General features: G+C 44.4%; 1 protein-coding gene and 1 long non-coding RNA gene across 2 annotated transcripts in view; one reads left to right on the top strand and one right to left on the bottom strand.

Annotated features, from left to right (window-relative positions):
* Nucleotides 1–434: 434 nt before the first annotated feature.
* Nucleotides 435–26,020, top strand: part of LOC135252209 (uncharacterized) — a 157,371-nt gene continuing 131,785 nt past the window's right edge. Inside the window, exon 1 of the long non-coding RNA XR_010329359.1 lies at nt 435–630. This is a non-coding gene — a long non-coding RNA (uncharacterized LOC135252209). The remainder of the gene's footprint in view (nt 631–26,020) is intronic.
* On the bottom strand, nt 8,331–14,015 carry LOC135252206 (C-type natriuretic peptide 4-like). The gene is made up of 3 exons (XM_064330021.1): nt 13,786–14,015; nt 11,536–11,825; nt 8,331–8,862 (listed from the first exon to the last, which is right to left on the bottom strand). The coding sequence occupies exons 1-2, from the start codon at nt 13,876–13,878 to the stop codon at nt 11,559–11,561; spliced, it is 360 nt and encodes a 119-aa protein (XP_064186091.1). The 5' UTR covers nt 13,879–14,015; the 3' UTR covers nt 8,331–8,862; nt 11,536–11,558.

Genomic DNA, 26,020 nt, shown 5'->3' with positions numbered 1-26,020 from the left:
TATTAATTTTCATTGAGGAGGACGCTGTTGTGGATGTGGCTCTGTTAGGATGAGTCCCCTGGGCTCTGAATGACAGAGTCCTTCAAAAACATTTATTAGAACATCAGATTAATAACTTTTTATCTGTCAGTCATTGAAATGGACATTAATAGAATTTTAATCATTTCATGGGGCTCTAAATCCCTGGGTGGGGTCCCTGTCTGCGGGTATCCGTGGCTTCCTCTCAATCAGCTGCCGACGGAGGCCTTGAGAAGACGGTTTGAACGTACAGAGTGAATGTAAGCCACTGAAGTGACTCTGGATGAGACCGGCGTCTGCTGAATGTAAAACAAGACCAGGACAAAACCTAGTATATGGCTGGATCGAACTGGCCGACCAATGGTGTAACTTCATCACTCAGTCACTCAGTCACAGACATGTGCCTGAGTGACATGGGGCGACATAGCTCAGGAGGTAAGACCGATTGTCTGGCAGTCGGAGGGTTGCCGGTTCAAACCCCGCCCTGGGCATGTCGAAGTGTCCTTGAGCAAGACACCTAACCCCTAACTGCTCTGGCGAATGAGAGGCATCAATTGTAAAGCGCTTTGGATAAAAGCGCTATATAAATGCAGTCCATTTACCATTTACCATGTGCGGTGTAACTTCATCACTCAGTCACTCAGTCACAGACATGTGCGGTGTAACTTCATCACTCACTCAGTCACTCAGTCACAGACATTCGCGTTTATAGGGCTGTTGCGGTCCAGCCAAAAATGAATAACGAAGCCAGGGCATATCCAGAATGCGGCTGTGACAGTACTGAACAGAACCACCGTACTCGCCTAAAACGCCCCAATCAGCCACGCTGTATGTTACCTCATGGACCTCCTTCAACCCTCCTCTGCTAGTCTCTTACCCAAAACCTAAACCAGGGGTGCGCAACAACTGCCGATCCATTTCAGGATTTTGTGCCAACTTCTGCTCTTACATATTGTATTATCTCAGTCATATCCACCATTTGTGTAAGCACCAGCGATGGCCACATGGTTCATGTGTATCCTAAGCGTTTCATTTTGCTCAAGTACAGGAGTGAGCCAGTGTAGTTTATAGAGCAGCCAGAAAACTACAAAACGAAAAGGTAACTGGTTGGAACAAAATCCAGCACGTAGACCCGCCCTCCAGGACCGGAGTTGTGCACCCTTGACCTGAGCATTTGTCACTGCCAGCTGTCAGCACACCAGCAGTGGTGCACTTGTGACAGGAGCAGGAGTGTGCAATTCCGGTCCTGTGTATGTGGGTATTCATTTATACTCATTACCCTGGCTAAATAAAATATATTGGCTGTATGTGTTGCAACTGATCCAGAGGGAGGACTCAGATTATCAAATTAACAAACTCTCATTAGACAGGAAGATATAAACTACCATATAAAATAAACCATAAAAAAGGCTGTATTTCATGAGACCCAGTCAAGCTGGAAGTGTGTGCCCAGACAAAATATCACAACTCCCTTTTATACAGTAGGGTAAACAACTGGTTCATATCACACAGAGGAAGGGTCAGGGACATAGATTACTGAGGCACTGTGAAACTTCTCAAGCCAATCATATGGCATCTAGAGTAAGTATACAACATACAAATCTGTAGCTAAACTGAACAGTATGACACATTTCAGCGCAATCAAAACTCAGTCATTAATAAACGAATCACTAATTAGTCTGTGTGACTCGACACTCCAGGACCGAATTCTGACCAGCGTGAGGATGTCAGTCTCCAGGCCTGGAGGGAGGGCAGTCGTGCCTGCAGGATTTTTTACAGGTTCCTTTCAATCAGCAGTCAGTTTAGGCCCAGGAGACCGGTTATGTGCTCTATCCAGCCTACGGGTGTCAGAATCCAGTTCTGGAGGCTGGCAGTGTCTGCAGTGCCTGCTGGGTTTTGGTGTTTCAAAATCTATTTTTGATTTAAGCTGTTGATTGTCTAAAGTCAGGGTTTTGAGCAGGGGTTCTGTAGACCCCTGGAGGAGGTACTGTAGGGGATCCCTGGCCAGACTAGATATGCACTAACTATTTATAGATTTGTAAAAATATTTCAAAATACACTTTAAACTTATGATGGGGGTTCCCTGGATGACTTTGACCCAGTGTGGAGGGTCCCTGGATCAGAAAAGATTGAAAATCCCTGGTCTAAAGGATCCACAAGTAGCCTATTGTTCTCAGTATGAATTTAAAGATAACCACAAATATGTGCAGACACCGTGGACTTCCAGTATTGTATTCTGACACTTAGGAAGTAAGAGTAAACGGGCTTTCCCTTTGTTTAAAAGTATGCGCCCTCTACTGGCGTAACGCACAATCGCTGAAAGTGAAATCGAATGGACGCACGTGGTCACACGTAGCCTTTTGCCGGGAAAAGGCATTCAAGTAGGGGAGCTGTGTGAGAATTGTGATTTCGTAGAACTATCACTGTTACTCAGCTCGGCACATGTCGCAGTTCCTTTCCTCTAAAGCGTAAGAAGGTCTATCGTACATGTTTGTTTTTTTTATGGAAAGTAATTCTGTCACGATAAATTATGTTATTTTTGTTATAATTACAATATCCACAATTTACATTGATATGTTGTTTTGCTAAAGGAGATAGTACAAACAGAGATAAAATTGAAAAAGATGTTTTCGATAACAAAGAGACTAGCTTTGAATCTGGGGCTGAATTCGATTATTCAAAATTGAACCACATGAGGGCAGTATTGTTTCACGAATAAACCAACAACACCCGTTCCCGTATGTCGTAATACTTTCAAACTCTACTTATTGTTTCTTACATGAAGATTCTGTATTTAAGGTAATCAAAACGCAGTTCAGACATAGTATATGTTTTTTTTTTTTAACTTAATAAACAAGGTGAACCCACGTGAGTGGAGATTCCGATTCAAAGCCCTGACCCTTGCCTACACTGCCGCCAACAGGACAGCCCCCATCTACTTGCAGGACATGACTCAATTCTATGTGCCTGCTCGACCACTCCGCTCTGCAGCAGCAGGGCGTCTTGTAACCCCTCCCACCCGCCCAAAGGGATCACAGAGCTTCTCCACCCTAGCTCCCCAGTGGTGGAACGAACTCCCCGTCCCTCTCCGAACCTCCCCCTCACTATCCATCTTCCGCCGTGGCCTGAAGACTCATCTCTTCAGACTATACCTAGAATAACCACCACCATGCTGTGTATATATATATATATATATATATATATATATACATATTTAAAAAAAAAAAAAAAAAAAACCCTTTTTTCCTTGTCACTTGTTACATGTTGCCCCATCCCTGCACTTCTTGGTAAATTGTATTTGTCCTAATACTCTAGCTTAATCTTCTGCCTAGTTTGGCTTTGCAGATGTTAGACCAGGATAGTGTTCATTGTTCTCAGCTAGAAATAGCTGTACAAAATAAGTAATTGTACCTTACTGAACCCGTGTTCAGCAGTTGTCTACGATCATGAAAATGCACTTCTTGTACGTCGCTTTGGATAAAAGCGTCTGCCAAATGAATGTAATGTAATGTAATGAGTATAATTTCAGAAACAGGTGGAATGGCCTTCATGCCTAAATGATCCAAAAATAAATAATATAGCTAGCTCGTTTTATTGAAATTATGACATGTAGTGAATTTTATTTTACACAGCCATCAGATACATTATTTAGAAGTAAATAAAACCGAAATAGTGTGGTTAATATGCAGCAGGCACCTAACAGATCGGACCACTGTCAGGAACAGCTGTCGTCACGGCACCTTTTTGAAAATCGGTAAGAGGCCGTGCAGTTGTCAGCGAGCAGCAAGATCATATTTTATCTTGACAGCGGATAGCCTGCTCCTCTTCAGGCCTCGACTTTCCGTCAGCAGAACGCAAATGGTACTGCCGATATGCCAGACGCCAGCGGACCAACGACTATGCAGTCGGCGGGCTGCTACTGTATGCTAGCTGGGCTGTTGTGTTTAAAGAGTTTACTAAAGTTAATTTGCAGTATACACCCAACATTATCTAGTCAGTAGGCATACTGTAAGTGAAAAACAAGCTCTAAAATCACACTGGGTTCCAAGAACAATTTCCTTACTGCGTGAGTAGCCATGGCGAAGCAGGACGTGTCACGTTAATACACGGATTAATGCATGATGCGATTACAGCTGCGGTCCTGTGCTTAGTTGACTCGGACAGGAAGTGCTTTAGAGACAGATGAAGCCAGTACACTGAGAGCGCGTGCTGTGTTTTTAGAACTCTTTACCGGGCTTAAGGGAAGCGTTTTCATGGGGGGGAGGAGGTGCCTATAGACGACCGTTTTAGGAGGTGCTCAAAGTGAGAAAAAGGCACACTAACATAGAAAAGATGTTCTATGACAACCAGCTATTGTACAGAATATATTTAACAAGAATCAATGCATGAAAATTTATGGCAGCAAGAATGATAATACAAATATTATACATTTTAACATCAAATCAATGGGGAATATGGAGCACTTGGGACAAAAGGACCCATCACATTATCATCACAACACGGACCATGTCCGAATCAGCGTACTTATCTACTATTGATTATAAAAGTTGCATACTGAATAGTAGGCAAGTATGCTGAGTCTGACATGACCACTCTAGTACTAGGTCTGGTGGCCACAGAAACACAGAACAGCAGGGGTGGGAGACTCCAGGCCACCGGGTGGCAGTGTCTGCTGATGTTCAGTGTTTCAGCACCCAGTGTTTCATTCAAGTCAGGGGATTCAAACTCCAGTCCTGGTGGGCCGAAGGGTCTGTTGGTTTTTTGGGATTTGCCTTCAACCAGCAGCCAATTTAGGCCTTTGAAACAAGGTTTGGAGACTCTTTAGCAAACCAGTGACTTAAAGTAAGTATTTGAGTTGGAGATCCCTGCATTTACATCTGTGGTTCCCAACGCTGTTCCTGGAGATGTACCGTCCTGTAGGTTTTCACTGCAAATCTAAACAAAGCACAACTCAGCTAGAGATCTTGTTGAGTTTCTAATTAGTAGAGTCAGGTGTGCCGAATTCGGGTTGAAATGAAACCATACTGGAAAGTAGATCTCCAGGAACAAGGTTGGGATCCAGACACTAATACTCCAATCTTGCCCCAATTGTGACAATGTACCGGTTATTGAAATAGTCACGTAAATGACTGTTACGTTCATCGGATCTGATGATCTTTATCGGTGTACGGACATAATTGGCATGTAGAAAACCTGATTAAGGCCCCTGGATTTTTGCCCAGTCTGGTGCTTGTAGACGTTGAGCATACACCGACTATGGAAAGAATCGTGTAAACATGGCAATTGGAGTAATGACATTACTCATATCCTTGTGTTCATAGTCAACTAAATACTGGCATAAAGTGATTAATCCCATTAAATGAAGTATTGGTGTGCACGCAAATGTAGCCATTGTCTGCTGGTTTTCAGTGTGTTTCAGGACCCAATTGCTTAATTTAAGTCACTGATTGAGAAAAGAGTCCGTGCACCTTGTTTCTGAGGTTTGAGCTGACTGCAAATTAAAAAACCCGAGTCTGACACGCGCGCTTCAGGAGCATTTAATATTACAACCACTAGAGGGCAGCATTGTCGAATCAATGTGACGGCATCACCTTTCGCTCAATGTAAACGTATCGTCTTTTTTGGTTTCTTTGATATCCCTATTGAAAACTAACAGGGTGAATTCAGATGGTGCTCTTTGTCTTCAAACATGTATTTTAGGTTTCAGGTACCAGTTTGGTACAAAATGCCTGGTAAGTTCCACAAATATAATAAAGAAAAAAATAAATATATAAAGAATAAAGAAATATTGCATCTATTAAGATTTGCTTGTTTGTATGTACTTGGGTACATCATCAGTTGGTGTTTGTCTAAGTGAGGCAAAAGCCCCCCCCCATTCTGTTTATATTTATATAAAATTAATTAATTAAAAACATGAGCTGACTAATAAAAACAATTTTAATTAGTCAGCTTATATTTTGCAAGGTAAGAGTATTTTGATTATGGGGCAATAAATGACACTGATTTTTAGTCCTACCCACACACCTGAGCTAGTCAGATATTTGATTGTACCTGACTGCCTGTCATTGTTTCATCCTGTTTTTACATTACCTGGGGGGACAGGAATCTGCTTGAAATGGTTTGTCTGAGTTGCATCCAATGCCACTGTTGTACTCTGCAATCACAGTTTAAAAAAAAAAATTTTTTTTAGTGTAAATAAAACAAATGCCTGAATGAATTAAGGGGTAAAAGCCTTTTCTCTCCTCCTGAGCTCCAGCTATAAGGCGACTGCTGGTCCTGCCTTTTTAATCGCCTGATTTTAGATCTCTTGTCTGTCCCTCTCGTCGAACGGCCTGAATGCGGTATGCAGTTCCCCCCCCCCCCCATGCAGGAGGGGGCTGATGAAGGGCTCCCATGATGAGGGGAAAGGATTGGGGGGGGAGGGGGGTGGGGGTTGTGCTTCTCTCAGCGATTATAAGCAGCCCACTCACCTGTTTGCAGACATTTTCCATCAACCAGCAAATTGCCTCTTTACCTGCTTTTCCGCCCCCAAGGCAAGGAAAATTAGTTTTTTTTTTATTTAAAAAATTTGCCCTCCTGTGTGTATTCCAGGCCGGGGCCCTGATTTTTGGCTGGACCCCCCCCCCCCAGGGGGCCTGTCACATGCGGCGGGTCCTGGCCTGGCGTTTCTGCACACCCAAGCACCCTCCTGATTGGCTGCGGGAATTGCGATCCCCAACGCGCGCGTCAGGAAAAGCACTGACCGCAGCAGGCCGCACTGCTAGCGTGCTAGCCTCGCGTCGCACGCAGCCGGCCCAGCCCTGAATGGCCTTAGAGGACGGCAGCGGCGGCGCATTGACACCTTCACTGAAGCAAAAGGTCCTTACAGCACAAGGTCCTCACAGTGCTTTTGTGTGCCAACATTAGCGTACAAGGACAGTCTGTACCACCAGTGTACCATTGAGAGCAGACCGTGTGTAATGAGAGACCTTAGCCTTAGCCTTTATAGCTCTCACTGTTCCCAATGCAGTGAGTGGCGTCTGGTACATTTTCCTATTGTTCCAAGAGCCTTTAGAGCAAAAGAACACTATGACCCCCTGTACACTGTGTTAAAGCCCTTATTTGTGATGTTGGGAAGTGTTGCTAATCTTTGTAGCCTTCTCGCATAGCGGTTCTTTCCAGGTCAGTAAGAAGGAGCTTTTTCTTTTTGTGTCGGGCATTGGTAAGTGCATTGATAAGTGGAAAGCTGAAACTATTGGCCATTAATGGTGGAGGCTACTCAGTTTTTTCAAATGACTCCATTCATAGGCTGTTCTAAAGTTAGGACAGGGCTAAAATGTGTGCGTGCAGTTTAAAGAAAACGGAGCAATTTATTGCTTTATAATGTAGTTTTCCATTGCATATGAAGTAACACTTTCACCAGAACCTTTGAAGTGTGACTGTGGCTGCCCTCTAGTGTTCAACTGCAGAACTGGCTAACTGCAGAAAACCCCCTTTTTTTTTTTTTACACGTGGGGACAGACTGAAACACCAGTATGTTCCAAGTACGGTTTTCCTTCCCTGTGCAAATTCAGAAGGAGTAAAATAAGTAATTCTGGCATTTCCAGATTGTCTCTTTTTTAATGCAAGTGCACAGTGATAATGGGGCGATATAGCTCAGGAGGTAAGACCGATTGTCTGGCAGTCGGAGGGTTGCCGGTTCAAACCCCACCCTGGGCATGTCGAAGTGTCCTTGAGCAAGACACCTAACCCCTAGCCTCTAACTGCTCTGGTGAATGAGAGGCATCAATTGTAAAGCGCTTTGGATAAAAGCGCTATATAAATGCAGTCCATTTACCATTACAGTGTAAACATTGTGCCTGAGACTGGATCTGTGACGCTGTGCGTACGGCCCTTCCCCGATCCGCAGGCCGTCACTGCGCCTACTCAGGACGTGAGCTCCGTGACTGCGCTGCGCTCACGTGGCCCAGACCGCTGCGTGTCACAACCCCTTGCCCTTAAGAGCAGATGGCCGCCATTTGAACTCTGTTGACAGAAAGAGCTTTTGAATAAAAGAGGAGTTTTAAATTAAGAGTTTGCTTCTGTTCTGTGCTTCACAAAGTGACTCGAGTGGCTCCGTTGTAGTTCGTTTGCACGTAATCCCCCCTCCCCTCCAAAAAAAAAAAAAAAAATGAAGTCATGTATGTATTTTTTTTCCCCCCAGAAGCACCCACTTGCTTTCCATCGAAGCAGCAGGCGTGTGAATGTTTAGGCTTTGAGGTGTAGCTGCGTCTCCCTTGCTTAATGCATACCAGCATCCCTCCCCCACAACAAACTCGGAAGAGACCGCTAAGTGCGTGTGGAATGTTCTTTTTTTCATTTTTAAAACATTTACAGCTATTTAAGACAAAAAAAGTTACAAACATAATTGACCTGCAGTTTGCATCCATTAAAAAAAAGTTACATAAATAAAACTCATATTTATAAATATCTCTTTTTTATAAACATATAAATAGTTTTTTTAAAACATAAATACATTTATGCAGGAATGAAGTACATGAATGTACAGCAGCAGCAGCAGCAATTTACAGCTTTGCGGTTTTTAGTTTGTACACCACTGTCCATCGTCGGGTAGTGTGTGTGTGTGTGCGTATGTGTGTGTGCGCGCGTGTACATGAGCGCGCGTGTTTTTTATGGTATACATCAGAATTGGTTTCGTCGTTTTTGTCGCAGTCTTCAGTAACGCTGGTCGTGGTGGTTTTTCGTACCGAAAATCCATTTCTTGAGTAAAGATGGCAACTCGTGTTCTGTTTTTTTTTTTTTTTTTCCCTCAGGCGAAGACCAACTAAAGAAGCAGTTGTCCGAACCCATCGTCCGCTGAATGTTCTGGGAGGGGAGAGAAAGAAAAAAAAAAACTCACTGTGAGTACCACACGCTTTGCAAAAAACTCTCACTGGAAACCTTTCTTTATTCAACAAACATATAGTCCTAAAAACAGAAGATGAAAAGCAGGGGTGCTGGTCACTAATGTGTGTTCATAGTGCGGAACATTAGTACACCGGTAGCATAATAAACTACAAGTGATGTTGCATCTTTACTCACTGGCCCGGGAGTGCTGTAGATGGGACTAGCAATGTTGCTGATATTGATCAGGGGAAAGTACTTATGATTCTGCTTCGTAGTAAGTGACTCTGCATAAGCGCTTCTGCTGAATGACAGTAATTACGATAATGTAGGGTAGTGAAGTGTAATGCATTGCACTGTAGGGTAGTGTAATTATTGCAATGTAGGGTAGCCTAATGTAATATAGTGTAATGTAGGGTAGTGTAGTGTGACATAAGGTAATGTAGGGTAGTGTAGTGTGACATAGAGTAATGTAGGGTAGTGTAGTGTGACATAAGGTAATGTAGGGCAGTGTAGTGTGACAGAGTAATGTAGGGTAGTGTAGTGTGACATAGAGTAATGTAGGGTAGTGTAGTGTGACATAAGGTAATGTAGGGCAGTGTAGTGTGACAGAGTAATGTAGGGTAGTGTAGTGTGACAGAGTAATGTAGGGCAGTGTAGTGTGACAGAGTAATGTAGGGGAGTGTAGTGTGACATAGAGTAATGTAGGGTAGTGTAGTGTGACAGAGTAATGTTGGGTAGTGTAGTGTGACATAGAGTAATGTAGGGTAGTGTAGTGTGACATAGAGTAATGTAGGGCAGTGTAGTGTGACAGAGTAATGTAGGGTAGTATAGTGTGACATAGAGTAATGTAGGGTAGTGTAGTGTGACATAGAGTAATGTAGGGTAGTGTAGTGTGACAGAGTAATGTAGGGTAGTGTAGTGTGACATAGAGTAATGTAGGGTAGTGCAGTGTGACATAGAGTAATGTTGGGTAGTGAAGTGTGATATAGAGTAATGTTGGGTAATGTAGTATGAAATAGAGTAATGCAGTGTAGTGAAGTGTAATGTGGTGTCCTGTATGGTAGCATAATGTAATTTAATGTACTATAATGTGCTGTAATGTAGTACATTATAAGCATTCATATCTCCTCCCTCAGTAAGTCAGTCTCCCCCTTCTCTGCAGGCACACGTAGACGCAGATGCCATTAGTTTTCAGTCTTACAGCAAAAATGCTAATAATGCTAATAATGCTAACGCTGCAGTTATCCTCTGTGCTCTTACACTGGGAGAGCCCTGCTGACTGGCTGTGCTATTAGCACGTGCGGTTCAGTCACACACACACAGCTGGTGACTAACACGTCTCCCCAGGGCCCTGGGCTAGCTCACTACTGTCACCTGCCTTCCTTATTGCCTCAATCACCCCAGACCCGTAACTGCTGTTTATCTGTGTCAAGGGCAGGAGTTTCTGGAAACATCCGCTGCAAAACAGCTCAGAATGGGGGAGGGGGTGGGGAGGGGTGGGAGAGGGGGCGGTTGGGGAACGCTGGGGCGGGTGGTCGTATTTGGTGAGTCAGTGCTACGTGTGCCTGACCAGGTCGTGTGATTCACAGAGCGAGGAGTCGACGGATCCTCCCCTGCCCGCGCTTCGGCGCCTCGCTCCGTCCGGTTCAGTGTTTTATTTTTTAAAAAAGGGCTTTGTCTCCACGGTGACAGACAGCTGTGCGTAGCCTGCGTTCAGCCCTAATCGAATCAGGGCCTTTCCGGGACCGGCTCCACTCACAGTAACGCAGGCCGACATCGCTCGGGTGACGGGCTGCGTTCAGAGATGATTTTACTTTCGACTGGATCTTCCTCACAGACAAATGGGCCAGGACGGTTTTTTACTTTTATTTTTTGTGTTTTTTTTTTGTTTTTGTTTTTGTCCTTGTCCATCCATCTCAACATCCTAATAAAGCTCTGCTGCCAGACAGAGAAATTACATATTTCATATGTATGGTGCTAGCCCGGAGAGCAAGCAGAAATGTATTTGCATATTTATGTATGAGTCAGGCTATTTGATGTTTCCTTTCCTTGTGGGATACCTTGCATTTAATATCTAAATCACAAATAAGTGACCTTGAGTGTCCTTCAAATGAAAAAGCATCCGATTAGGCCCTGTGGTATCGTCAAGGGCTGTGTCCAGTCCTGGAGGAATTCTGGGTAAACGCGCTGCGTTTAACCTGGTGACCCAGTGAACTCTGGGTGACTCCTCCCACGCCTGACCTCTGAGGGGGGTTAGTTGGGTCCCCTGCAGCGGCGCTGGGGGGTTGCAGTGGGGGGGGGGGGGTGAGCGCATCCCGTGTCTCAGCACCGCAGGGTGCGATTCGGCTGCCGCAGCGCCCGTCTGAGCCACGGCGGAGATCAGAGAGGTGCGTCGGCGCGGTAACGCTCAGCACCGAGTGTAACATCACCCCAGTTAGCGATTAGCGCTGTTAGCGGGAACCTCTGTGGGTTAGCGGGATAATCTTAGCCTGTCTCTTATTATTGTGCTATGCGGATGGGGGGGGGGGGGGTGTGATTTTAAAACCTGCACTTGTGTGTCTGAGGGTTAGTCTGGAGTAGGGGTGGTGGGAAGAGGAGGTGGGGGGGGATTGTTCGCGCGGCAAGTCGCCCAGCGGGAGGCGTGATACTCACCACGGCGTGTTTCCGCGGCGACCCTAGCAGCCCATGCCGCTGATGGTGCCTATCCTGTCCATCTTGTGTCCGAAGCAGCCGCTCCGGGACGAGGACGCGCCCTTCTTGGCGCCGGCCTTGTGGCGCCGCACGGTGGGCTGGTCGCTCAGGAGCCGCGCCCACATGCCCTTCGCCCGCGTGTCCAGCCTCAGGTCCCGCAGCAGCCGAACCCGCGACCGGATCTTCTCCAGCTTGCCCTCTCCCGACGCCAGGTACTCGGAAAGCTCCTCCCCCAGCAGACTTCTGAGAGACTGGGACACACAGACACACCCACCCTGGCTTTAGTCTGGGGGTCCTCTCTCCAGGGCAGCGCTTACAAGACCCCCCCCACCAACAATGATTTGTGTTGTGGCTGTGACCACAGGACGGGGCAAGCAAATGCTACCTGTTTGCAATGCCAAAACTGACATTGGCTATATAGATGTAAAATATTCAATCCTAAACCCTCTCTTATATTTTTAGTAAGGAAAATACTGTTTACTGCTCCCGCGATAATCTTTTTTTTGCCTGATAAGATCACAGATTTTACGGAACTTATGTTATGTCTGAACTCATTATAGATGCGCAGAACTCATACTCTGAGGCAGAAGAAGCACAAACAACAGCAAGAGAAAAACCCGGGGCATATTATTGCAAGTTTGTCGCGGACGTATTCACAGGCAAACGCCCGCAAGTTTGCCTTTTGTAAGGTCTGCACAAAAAAAACGAATCAGGCGATTATACTGTGGAAGATAAATTAAACATGGCTGCTGCGGTATTCCGTTTTAAAGAAAAAGTTTGTCCAAACAAGTCATACATTTCCAACAAGTAATCTACATTCGAGTGCTGTCTGACTCTCGGAATTATGAGAAGACTCGCGTAGAATGTGGCGTGGGAACGGGAAAGTCTCCTTTAATTGAAAAACAGGTGGTTGTGTTTTCGATCCGAAAACTGGCGAAGTGTCTGGGTTTACCGCATACATGGCATTTTCGCCATACCAGACCGTATAGTTATATTGGGAGGTTATAAACGCGCTCATTGTCACGGTCACATTTGAGACTGTCGTCTTTATATTGCGAATCTCCCCGGTCATTTGGTCGGAGGTTGCAGCAGCGGCGGCGCGCGCCTGCTGGTGGCACTGCCTTGCCTCAGCTCAAAACGCACCATTTTTATTTTTTTTTAATTCCCGGCTTATACAAAGAAATGGTAAGTGATTGCCATTTAAAATATCCAATACAGTCTAAAATATGGCGTTTTAAAAGTATTTGAAACTCCGAATGTAAAATTAGGAACCGGAGACAGACCTACTGTAATCCCTGTCTCTCATTTGACACTGCGCGCTTTTTTTTCTCTCCGTGCACGCGTCTGGGCTGCGGGGTGCACGACCGGGTACATGCCGAAAGCTTCGAATGATGCTCCGAAGACTGAATCAATTAGCCTACGCGGGGACGAAGTAACTACGAAAAAAATATTGGACAGTGGGAATACTGCACGTGTTCACTAGGCTTATTTTAAGCAAAATGTTACGTTTAAAAGAGTTAGTTTTTGTATATGGTTACATCGATTTAAATGTAGGTTATCGCCTGCAAAAAAGATAAAATGGCCCTATACCCAGTTCCCACTGTTTGATAATATGGCACGTACAACCGTGCTGTGAATATAAACACGAACTTTAAAATCTACAATCTAAAATAGTTTTGGACAATGTCCTGAAATAACATCTCAATTAATTATCGCCTCGCATGTTCCTTAAGCCGAATAAAATAAAATGCAGCACGTACATAATATGGTGTTTAGCAGTTTATAACACTCCTCAGTTTTTATAGAAATATGCCACTTTCCTAGATATTCTCACACCAGGAGATTATTTTGAGGTTATACCACGTGTCGCCAGTGAACATAACGTAAAATGTAACCATATTGTTTTTTCATTATTATTAAAAAAAAACTAAATTAGTTACTGTGGCAGAGCCTAAACATACCGACGAGTGGACTTTTGGTTTTGGTTTCCGTCACAGTATATACCTTTGCATTTGTTTGCTTAAAACAATACGTTTCCACTATTTAACACGATGACATCGTTTAACGTCGTTTTTAAGTGATCAATTTGACGTCACAAGGAACCTGCCATTAATGTATCACAGAGAAATCACTTCATTCATTGAGCGCCGTAAGGTGACTCTATCCAATTGCAGTAGCCTTATGTGTGTAAGCGTACAGAAGTCTTCTCACCTTTTGCTGTGCCTGAGTCAAAGGTTTTCCCTCTATGCTGACTGAAAGAAGCGTCATCAATAGTCCACAAGCCACCAAATGCGAGATATTCATTCTGATCTGAGTTTTCAAAAGTTGTTTTCCCTGTGCGCGAGAACTCGAGTCTTTCCGATAGCCGATTGTTCTGCTCAAATAGGTTCTCGTCTCCGTCCCTTACTCCGGATTCTCAAGTGCTGCTCTGACTCCGTAGTACACCATTCGCTCTTTTTATAGTGAACTAATGGTGATGTCATGGTAACCTGCGCAATGGGATCCCCACTCTTTCTACTGTATACACGGAGCCAATTTTTTTTCTTCTCTTCACCTGCACTTGAAATAGGAGCATATTATGATAAAGTATTACTTCAGTCTTTTCCTATCATTCTGAGAAATAGGCTCTGAAGTCGAATGTTTAGAAAAAAATACAATACATCTCGCGCATTGTTCCTACGGCTTACTTAAATGTGATTTGAATTATGAAATATGTTCTGTTTGATTTTTATTCTTTGTGGATTTGCAATGAAAGTGCACAAACAGGTGGAAGGCGACTGTTAGAGAGACTTGTGGCAGAAGTTAAACGAAACATAACTCCCACACAACCAAGCTCGCCTGTCTGTAGCCACATTCCGTAAGAAAATATAGTCCGGTTAATTATGAAAACAGCCAGAAAGCAGTCATATTTGTTATGGAATGGAGCAGACCAGTCTGACCAAGAAGCGACAAAAGAAACGCTTTCCCCCCTCATTTAAAAAAAATACAGCTTCGGCTACACAACACGGTCTACGCACAGTGTATCATTCAAATAACATCACATTTTCTCCAGCTGATAAAGGATAATTCTCTGTTCGTATAAAAACACAGTTTAACCGAGCCTTTGCTCTGTTTGAAATTAATACGGTGTGATTATATATAAACAATTCAATAGATAACATGTATGGGAATTCAATAGACATTGCCTGTGTTGAGCTAAATATATAGTCTATGTTACCAAGAGTTGACCAGCAAAATTACTAGTGTTAAATCAACTCTCGCAGTGTTAAATCAACTCTCGCAGTGTTAAATCAATTCAAAGAGTCAAAAGGGAGTACTATTTGATATTAAAGTACCCTAACAGAGTTTATTTTACTCTGAGGATTTTGCTGTGCGGTGCACACAAGGCTACTAACAGGTAAGACAGTATTGGATGAATAGTAGTCTATACATGCATGCATGTGTACGTGTGAGTTTTGAACAAGGAACTCGTTGCGCAAGGACTTCATTATGAAAACGAATTAATGCGTTTCAAACATCATTTCCCGTCGGTGATAAACCAATTAAAACGAGGAGTCAGTCACGTCTGTCAGTAACTACTTATTTCTTTCGTGACTGTAAGATCTGTTGTTGATGTCTCGTGTATAAATGATCGGGTTGAACATTGTTAAACTTGCTCTCCGTGTGACGGGCCGTTCATACGAGACAGCGGGTTGACACAGTGCACAGTAAAATGTCCGGTGTTAATTCAGCTCTTAACAGATAACATTTGGTCCCACATTCCAGAGTGGGACCAAATGTCATATGTTAAGAGTTCAATTAACATTGTCAGAGTGGAATTAACACTGGACATTGTGTGGTATTATCTTCATTAAACGTGGATTATAATTCTGTTTTTCTATGTATAATTTAACAGAAGATAATTGACTTATAAATCTGTGATTTGCACGGTATTGTGTGTGTGTGTGTGTGTGTGTGTGTGTGTGTGTGTAGAGATGAGGAAAAGTTACAAATCCGTTTTTATCATTTTGCACTATCATCCCGGTTAATTCTACTCATGATCTGCATCTATTTGAACGGGACGTCGCTCCAGCAAACCTGATGCCAGCAGCCGGGACATGTGATTGAGCATCGTACATCAATCACATCAATCACAATACGTGTACCACACGATAATGTGTTAATTGATAAACTAATTATGACTTTTGAGTGATTGTAGCACAGCACGTATATAGCGTGTTGTTGCTTGCGTATGGTGTTAATTGTTTAAAATGTCCATGCGATTTATAGGCTACCCAGATTATGGGTCAACGATGGAAAAATACAGCTTTCTTTGCGCTAATGTTTTGCTGCGCCACAAAATGCATAACCTTTATGAGTTTAGACTAATAATAAAACGGACAGGATTATTCCTACCCACTTTATCATCTACATTTAACTACTTTAAAAACGGAGAAGATTCTATGATGTGCTAAACGGATAACAAAACGCAAAGATTAAAAGATCCGAAAATAATTATCTATAAATATCTTCAAAACAATTACAGAGCGGGAGTCCAAAAGTCGTTTTGAGGAGAGACTTCTGTATAGGAACACGGAGTGGCAGTATTTGCTGTCTTGGAAAACCAGAGATAAGTGACATCTACATAGCAAAATGTTCAGTGTAAAAACAACACGGGTAGAGTACGTTCAGCTTTATTAAATATGACACATTTTTCCTGTTCTACCAATGTAAGCACTTGTCGAGTATATGAAACCCGATATATTCTACTGTGTTCAAGGTGTGATTTCATAAATAATCACATCGCAGATCTATACCTCCATATCTCATAATCTCGCGTTTTTTCATTATATTGACCAATCAGATGTGTCCGTGTAATGGCTATCATCATCACTGTGTGAATCTTTTGGCTGCAGGGGTGCCGTTGCCCCCGTCAGTTGAAGCTGATAGGTTGCTGAGAGTGACTTTAACGGTCCGTTCTCAGCTCGGCCGTCACAGTGCATTTCTTTGGAAAATTCCCCTCTAGAGGCTGATGGGAACGAAGGAAACGGATATGAACGTCTTTTTAAACGTGACAAATTTAAGTGGGTACATAAGTTCCTAATGAGAAGAAAAACCCCTACTATCGTCCCTTCTCCAGAGTTCCCGAAGTGAGCGCACCGTATCTAAAACTGAAAGCTAACCGCATTCCCATCGGCATGAGTAACTCCAGTGTTAATCACCCAGAAAAATTTGGGCTAATCTGCTGCCGAGCTCCCCTTCGGGTGAGCTATCGCGAAACCCACGGCGCTGAGCAACCTGCGTAGCCCACGGCGCGCGGCAATCTACCCCCGCGCTGCAATTAAACCCCGTGCTAATTGCAGGGCTACTGACAGGATGATGAGGCTGGCGGCGCGTGGATGATTTCAGTCACCACACGCGGCGCGTATGTCACTCTGTGGCAGACTGCCTACCTGCGTCGTAATGTTACGAGGCACAAATCCCTGACGCATACGCGCGCCCGACAAAAGAACCGGAATGCACAGCATGCCCAACGGAAAGCCTATATTGATAGACCTCCGAACATAAAAGGTGTATGCGTGTGTGTTCTGTGTGTGTGTGTGTGTGTGTGTGTAGGGGAGGAGGGGGGGTTGGGATGGGGGTCCTGTCCAGAGGGAGGCTGCATCATGAATGAGGTGACTCCCCCAAAAGAGGCTCATCACTCCAGAGACATTTTGATAGTAGGACGGCAGTTGGTGGCAGCGCAGGCAGTGTTATACTTTGGGAGCTGGGCTTGTAGCTCAGATGCTACAGGTCTCGTTCCCAGATGGACTAGTGCTGTCCTACCAGTCAGAACGGTGCCTGACTAACCTGAATTAGTTCAGTAATTATTCTGCTGTATGAATGTAGGATATGTGGAGAAAAAAAGCTGTAAGGTGTTTATGTCGCTCTGGATACAAGCGTCTGTAAAATGCCCAAATGTGTACTGTAGACTGGAGACGCAGAAACCTTTACCTGCTGCTCTGTGGGAGATGAAACTGAATAGGGCTCACAGGACTGTAACTGCTGCCACAGCACTGCATCCCTATCTGAGTCGTCGTCTTTCCTATTGGTTGCTGAGGCTGGTAGGGGCGGGGACACTGACCCCTGCATGGACTGCCCACCGCGGCTGGCAGCCCGGCAGTGATGGAGGAGGTCTGACATCTCGACCCGCAACGCGGCGCACGGAGGAGGCGGCGGTAAATTGGACGTGACGCGACTCAAACCGCACGAGCCCCCCTTTGTGAAAAAAAGTACGCCCGCGAGGCTCGGATGGGGCGCGGAAGAGCGGACGCTGATGGTCCGCGACGGATTCGCGGAGCCCGGCTAAGCTGCAGGCGTATGCTAATGAGCTGCAGCCGTATGCTAATGAGATCCAGCCGTAGGAATAGTGGCAGGGCAACCAGACAACAGCTCATTGTAGAGGGAGTGGAGCAAGCTCCGTCTCCACCTGATCCGGGCAATCAATTGTGAACCGAATAGAGAACTTTTATTATCCGCTAAATTCATGTAAAATATACATTTTTCTGCTTTGCGGTGACACTAAAATAATAAGAACAGACATGGACAAACAGCGCAAGCGTGTTCACCGATAAAAGAAGGATTCTTGGAATGTGTAAAATAGTTAGCGGTCGGGCTGGGCTTGGCGGGGTGGGGCGGAGCGGAGGCAGTGAGAGGAGGGCGGGGGTGCCGGGGGTGGGTGTGAGGGTGGGGGGGCGGGGGGGTTGTCACACTTTCACCGCATGCTGATAAATCAGAGCAGACATGTTGAAATATGTTGTTCATCTACGCGGCCCGTGGTTCCCAGAGGGCGGTGATGCGATGCATCAGGTGGTTTTGGGGGGTTGTAAGCGGAGAGCTCGTGTTTAATGGAATGCTTTCACACTTAGGTCATTTCCGGCCTTTTTTCGGCGACTCACAGGAGTTTTCTATCAGGTACGGGGTGATTCCGACAGACAGGTGTTGACGGACGGTAGTGGCAACTGCGTACTGTGCAGTTGGACAGAGCACCTGCAAGTCTTCGTGAGGGACATTAGCCAATATCTCCACCGAAATCAATCTGCAAATCATCCATCTTTCAATCCTTTTTCTGTACAATTTAGTTTTTTTTATATTTTAGGCATTCGAACTCCACAAAGCAATTATCAAGCATGCAGGTTTGGCAGCTGTACCTAATTCTCCAGTACCTCCCCACCTCACATTCCAGAAACAGACACAGGTAGTTTTATTTGTTGAACAGTCACAGGTAGGGAGTATTAGACAGCATTGCTTAAATATTGGCTAAGAAATTGACATTATAGGACACAGTGATTCCTGTAGTGCAGTGTGCTCAGTCTGGCAGATTACCCCTGTAAGCCTGTCCCTCCAGTTCAGTGTCCGTCAGGTTTGGGAAGGTGCCGGTGAGCAGACGTGTTCTCCAGAATCCAAGCAGGCAGTCAACTGCCCCCTTCTGTGTACCTGTCAGCAGAGCTGGCCAGTGGCATAAGCACTCAGTGCACTGATTTAGGGCCAAAACCACCCCTGTGGAGATCTCGTTGAGCTGCTAATTTGTAGAATCAGGTGCGCCAAATTAGGGTTGAAATGAAAACCTGTAGGGTGGTAGGTCTCCAGAAACAAGGTTGGGCTGCCCTGCTTGCAGGCCCGTTGGCACGGAACTACAAGTCCCATCATGCTTTGCGGAGGGGCAGGGAGGACACGCTTTGCCAGGGAGCTTGCCGCAGGCGGGATGTTTGTGTTTCCCACACTTTGGGCAGAGAGAGGCCTCGGCTTCCCTGTGAGTAATGGAGGGGTACCGGTTTCCGCGGCCTGCGTAGGAAAATCGCTCTCACGGCTGGGCTGGCAGGGTGAGAGAGGGCATGGGTGACAGCGCATGGGTTCCCATGCCAGTCAGCGGGGCCTGCAGCTGCGCTGAGAGACTGCAGCATGTGCATCTCTGACCACTTTACACTGGTCCTAGCTTTCAGTCTTTCAGTACAGGGTCCCCCCCCACCCCCCCCCCTTGTTCTTAATTTAATTTCTAATGAACTGGGTGCATGAACTTATGAACTGACTTAGTGTTTACATTTTTTTGTTATCATGTTATTGTCTAGGATTTTCACTTGTCTTTAATGCGGTGACCTATTCATTTATGATTCCGCAATTAATTTATGAATTGCTGATTCTGTGATGGTAAAAGCACCGGGCTGGTCCGAGCGCTGACGCGTTGGTATTTGGTATAATTTGTTTTGTGGAAACAGATTCCATCCAACAGATGGAAACTAACGTTTAGTTAAATACGTTGCAATATATTTATTGTGCGCAGTCACTGTCAAATAAATAAATAAATATATATTAAAAAATATATATAAATGAATACTCATTTTTGTATGGGGATAGTGTGGGGATAACGAATCTCTCAATTCAATTCAATTTTCTTTATTGGCATAACAAAAAAAAGAGGACGGGGAGTTTCTGGATGTCGATGGTAGATGGTAGATTTTTAAATTGAGGACGTCTCTGATTTCGTTTAGGAAAAAAATTATTTCTAATTTCAATTTATTCTTCACATAATATTATATTATAACATTTCTCTCTCTGTCTTCCTCTCTCTATGTCTCTCTCCGTCTACCTCTCTCTCTCTCTCTCTCAGTCTCTCCCTCTCTCCCTCTGACTTTTTTTGTGTTTTTTGTGCATGTAACGGATTTTGCTCAGTGACATCATGCAGAATATTAAGAGCGTTTTTGTGGCTCAGAACCACAAAATGTTATATGCATAATTTTTTATATGATTTTTTTTGTGGGTGTGGGGGAGGGGGGGGGGTGGCTGGCTGGCTTTCATGTGGTGGAGAAAAAAAAGAGAAACCCCTTCTGGTTTTCTATCCGGATGTTGTCGTGGAACAGGCAGCAGCAGAGGGCTGGCTGGCCGGCAGTCGGTGAGCTGTCCCCGGGAGAGAATCATGCGCTCTGGCTCTTATGGGCTTAGCGCAAGACAAACTACAAGCCCGTTACTGTCCTATAAATAAGGGTTTTATTACAGCGGGTTTTTACTGCGCTACCGTCACACATGTGGCACCGTTCAGCGGGGGGGAGGGTGGGGGGGGCTGGGGGACGTGGGGAGGGGGGCGGATTGGAGGAGGGTTCAGGAGTCGGACGCAGGCTGGGAAGGAGGAGCTGTGATGGGGGGGGCGGTGGGGGGGTCAGCCAGGCTGTCCTGCTCTGGGGTGGGGAAACAATGCCTGAACTGGACTAGTATTACTATTATTATTATTATTATTATTATTATTAACAATAATAATAATAATAAATGAGCAAGTTTGGTCAGGAAACTCTTGCTGAACTAACCAACGGTCGGCCTCAGCAATCTCAAACTCATGTGTTTCCTTGATCAACCAATCACGTACACGCAACATGTTTTCTCATACCCATCCAATCACATGCACACACAACCAATGGAGTGCCGTTTGTAAAACAACAGTCAGACTGGCTGTTTTGCATGCTTTGTTTGCTAGTGCACAGAATTGCACTCACCCTCCACCACCCCAATTACCACCTGTTTTTTGGATCCCTTTCTAGATATTGGGGGGGGGGGTTCCTGGTATTCCTCCTGTTTAGTTGGGGTGATGCATGGTGTCCCCTGTTAGATAGGTTACCTGAATCACACCCATTCACTACCAAACCAAAAATGTACTTACATATTCATTGAAATATTTATTCTAAATATGTGAGTTGTCCTGACTGAATTATTATTATACCACTTAGCAGACAGCCCTTTCCCTCAGAAACCTCTAGTGTATGAGATTAATATGCGTTCAAACAATTACAGGCTAATTCTTAATTATTAATTGTTGTTATTCCATTCCCACTTATTCCATGCCTTCTACAGCCTTGTTGATATTGATAATTGATGAAATTATTAAATGAATGAAAGTCAAACTCCACAAAAACATTTTGATGCAAAAGGGAAACATGACAGACAGAAGGCCGTCATATAGCCTGGTGGATCTGTAAATTATTTGTAAATACATCCTTCTTTTTCTTTAGGTATTTTTCTTATTGATGAAATACTTTCATTTTATTGCAGTTGGTAAATTACTTGTACCATGATTGCACAGCGTGTATTATGACGATTTTATTATATGAATAAAACGTATTTCTTGTTTTATGTAGACGGTATATTTGAACTGTAGGGTAATTTTTTATGTGTGCCTTGGTTGGCAAATTCAGACCAACCAGCAGCATTTTGTTCTCGAGGGAAATGCATTTAGTGCTCTTGGGTCAGAAGCTATTCTAGTGAAAATATGAATTTGTTTTCTGGACCAGAAGTGGTGTAGTCTGTTTTCAATTTCATTGTGGTTTGCGTTTGGTCGTTTAGCAATAACTTTAAAACGACATGTGACAAATTACTTACATCCCCTAGCAAAGCTCCAGAGAAGGGTCATTCTTCTTTTATCACAGAGGCCGCTCAACACAACCTGAAATGCTGTTATTATTTAAAATGTACAAAGAAATATTAATTAGGATTGTGAATTGGGCAGATTGAAGTCGCGAGTTAGTGGAATATTTGCTTAGGGGATCGGCGCAAACAGCTGGTAGCTGCAGAAGGGTTTTTTGGGTTTGGGTTAGGTCATCAGCTGTCCTCCCACCTCGCAGTCTGTTTCTGTCCTGTTCTTAAACCAGGAGAGGAAAACACATTTCCAGGGTTTTGGGCGACATTGGCTCCCGTTAAAAATAAAATAAAAAATAAAAAAAACCGGACCGTAACGGAACATTTTTAGCGGACATGTAATGCGTTTCATGGCAACGTAAATATCCCATTTGTGGAGGCTTACTGGCCGTAGAGTCTTCGCCGAGGAAGCGCTGGTTTGCTGTGTGCTCTTTAGCCCATAGCATGGCACGTAGCTCACATGCTGTGGCTCCCTCACTCTCAAACGACCCGTTTGGTTCAGACTGAGATGGACCTTTTTATTTAATTACTTATTAATGAATTAATTTAACATCCTCGGTCACACGTTGAGGATGAAACCCTTGTTTGCCGAGGTAGAATAAAAATAATACAAAAAAGATTAATAAAAAAAGAAATTAGAGAATATATAATAACAAGCATCAGTTGAAACGGTTAAGATCCAAAAAAAAGGTTTCCTATAAGAATGAATGCGATTAACTAAGGGAGGTGACACATTTAACGAGGAGAGACGCTACACTCGCATAATTTATTTTAGTCGTGTACAGAGCCCTCTAAATTATCAGCCTCTTTCGTCATTTGAATTTTAAAACCTTTTTTGTTGCAGTGACCTAGCATTCAATCAACACTTAATTTTGCCTTGATTTTTTTTTCTCGTCCTTAATTTTGCCTCAAAGCTAAATGGGAGTGCTTATTGTTTTTTTTAATATTCTTCACAAATGCAGTTTGTTAAGTTCGTTTTGGTGATTGCTGAACTCCCCAAGCAGGGGGTGATGAAGAGGAAATGCTTTTAATTGCAAGTCATAATTAATGCAGAAATGTTGATTGTATTTTGGATGATGTCACCGTGCTGGAAAAACTCTCCTCCATTTCTTTAACTTTGCGAGAGAATATGAGAGAATAAACAGAATAATGACTGACATAATAATAAAAAAACTTTATTAAGGTGGAATGACCAAGGCCTGTGTTGTGTTGTGGTGTGGCGACAGACTGTACCAAGCCAGTGTTGTGGTGTGTTGTGTGGTGACAGACTGTACAAAGCCTGTGTTGTGGTGTGGTGGCCTGTGTTGTGTTGTGATGTGGCGACAGACTGTACCAAGCCAGTGTTGTGGTGTGTTGTGTGGTGACAGACTGTACAAAGTCTGTGTTGTGTTGTGGTATGGTGGCCTGTGTTGTGTTGTGGTACGATGAAGCTCTAGACCTGAGGTTATTCGCCTCGGCTGGGATGCTGGTTATCTTTCTCAGCAGACGCTGCCTCACTCTATGAACAATAACCCAGCCATCCAAATTAGTCTGACGATATTAAGAAGCCAAGTCACTAAATTGTAGGTTTACGAATTTCTGTCTGAAGATCAAAGAATACTGAAAAGTGGTTGGGTCAGAATTCATGAGTGAAAAACCCATCTTCACATACTTGAGGCCTGACACCAGCGTGAGTCTGAAAGTGATGATTAACAATTTTGCAGAAGTGTTTGACTTCACACGCAACATTTATTCTGTTGTCTCGCTGTGCCAGTTGACCCATAAACGGGTTTGCTGTCATGTCTGAAGAGAGCACTACTTTTACTCGATGATGTAACGGCTCACACATTCTTCAACTGGAGCTCCAGAACCACAGATGACTTGGGAGTTAATTTTGCTTAATTTCCCTCAGAATTTGGACAGGTTAACGAGCATTTCCTGACTTCTTTAAACATGTTTATTATTTCCAGTGAGCTCATCCTCCGTGTATCTGGAATCGGGGACTGTGGAGATGAAAAGCTGCCCTACAACCACAATTCCTAGAGGGACTGTTACAGCGGAACGTGCCAAGCGCAGAGATTTACTGCAGAACGTGTCACGCAGGCAGACGACAAGCATGCGATGCGTCAGACGCGCTGGTTATAAACAGTTTTCTGGTATCGCGCTGTTGGCTTAAACGACACCATTCCACGCGTAGAAGCTGGATCCGATTGGCTCAAACGGCAGGCCTGCACACAGGGACAGCCTCAGCTCTCTTTGAAGCTGGGAGTATACTTGCTGCGGAAACGAACTTTGGCTGGTTCGTACGAGCTAAATGACGTAATGACGACACGTTTTACTTGAGTACAGTGTGCACTTACTAGAGAGCAGTGTGCACTTATTTGAGTACAGTGTACACTTTCTAGAGAGCAGTGTGCATGTATCTGAGTACAGTGTGCACTTACTAGAGAGCAGTGTGCACTTTCTAGAGAGCAGTGTACACTCACTAGAGAGCAGTGTGCACTTATTTGAGTACAGTGTACACTTTCTAGAGAGCAGTGTGCATGTATTTGAGTACAGTGTGCACTTATTTGAGTACAGTGTACACTTTCTAGAGAGCAGTGTGCACTCACTAGAGAGCAGTGTGCACTTATTTGAGTACAGTGTACACTTTCTAGAGAGCAGTGTGCACTTATTTGAGTACAGTGTGCACTTATTAGAAAGCAGTGTACACTTTCTAGAGAGCAGTGTGCACTTTCTAGAGAGCAGTGTGCACTCACTAGAGAGCAGTGTACACTTTCTAGAGAGCAGTGTACACTTACTAGAGAGTAGCATACACTTTCTAGAGAGCAGTGTACACTTACTAGAGAGCAGTGTCCACTTTCTATAGAGCAGTGTGCACTTACTAGAGAGCAGTGTACACTTTCTAGAGAGCAGTGTACACTTACTAGAGAGCAGCGTACACTTTCTAGAGGGCAGTGTGTAATTGTGTGCACCCTACTGACAGGGTAAATCCAGAACATTCCAGCTGAGTTCGCTGGGGAAGGGCGTAATTAGCCATGGCGTCATCCTGGCAGGCTGTCCCCTCCTGTTCCGTATCTCTGGGGCTACGTGCACATCCCCTGCTTGATTTGGGGCACGTGTGATTTTTTTTTTTTGTAGCGACCGTGTGGCAGTTTCGCCGAGCGGGGCTGAGACGGGGCGTCGAAAGGAAGCGGTCGGCTCACCGCTGTTTTGTCGAACGGCGAAAATTAGGCTGGCGTCACTGACAGAAACCAGCCCCACCGACTTAGGGCACTTCACAGGCCACGTCTGGCAACTGCGTGGTGTCGGATTGCACTCGGTACCAGCGCCTGTTTGTTTTGGGTTTAAAATACCCCTGGACTCGTCCCGTTGCGGCACGGCCTGGTTTGGACGGCACCAGTGCAGCGTGTGGCTGGCGGCACCACTGGGCGGGGCCACTGTTTTACACAAGCTCGTTTTGCATTTTAAAGGTTCTCTCCCCTCAGGCAAAACAGGTAAAGCAAACAAGATCTCTGCGGTACAGATGATCGATGATGCAACCTGAACACTGTTTTTAATATAATAATTTAAAAGCGTACTTAGGCGCAGATTACAGAAACGCTCTACATATCTGTCGGCCTATGCAAATTTTGCGTGATTTCTTTGGAATAGAAATGTGTGTGTCACTCAAAAAAGGCCCTAAATGTCTAAACCAAACAGGGTTTTGCATTAGCTATGCCCTTCTAACATCTGCCTTCCTCTGCGCTGTAATGTTGAAAACCTTGTTACTGGACTGTTTTGGAAAGTATCTCAGACTCCTGGGCTAAATTTAGAAAACTTAACGTAAGGTAACAATTTACATTCCTAAAGTAGTGTATCTGGGTCCGACTGAGTTTGTGGAAGTCGTTTGATGAACCTTGTTGCATTCAGTTTGCAGTGTAAGAGCAATCGGACTGTGTAATATTAATATTGCGCGTGATTGTTCATGTCGTTGGTTATTACCGGGGCAACTGGAATGAAGTGGGAAAAAAGTTTAATAAAATCCTTCACTTTATCCCCCTTTACC

Source organism: Anguilla rostrata, chromosome 4, assembly GCF_018555375.3.
Source record: "Anguilla rostrata isolate EN2019 chromosome 4, ASM1855537v3, whole genome shotgun sequence".
Classification (NCBI taxonomy): Eukaryota; Metazoa; Chordata; class Actinopteri; order Anguilliformes; family Anguillidae; genus Anguilla; species Anguilla rostrata.
This window is presented reverse-complemented; position numbering and strand designations above follow the sequence as displayed.

What these genes read in the sequence shown, in the direction of transcription:
- LOC135252206 (XM_064330021.1), bottom strand. Translation starts at nt 13,878, where the DNA reads ATGAATATCTCGCATTTGGTGGCTTGTGGACTATTGATGACGCTTCTT. An exon ending in TGACTCAGGCACAGCAAAAG is followed by an intron (nt 11,826 to 13,785) that starts GTGAGAAGACTT and finishes TGTGTGTCCCAG; the next exon opens with TCTCTCAGAAGTCTGCTGGG.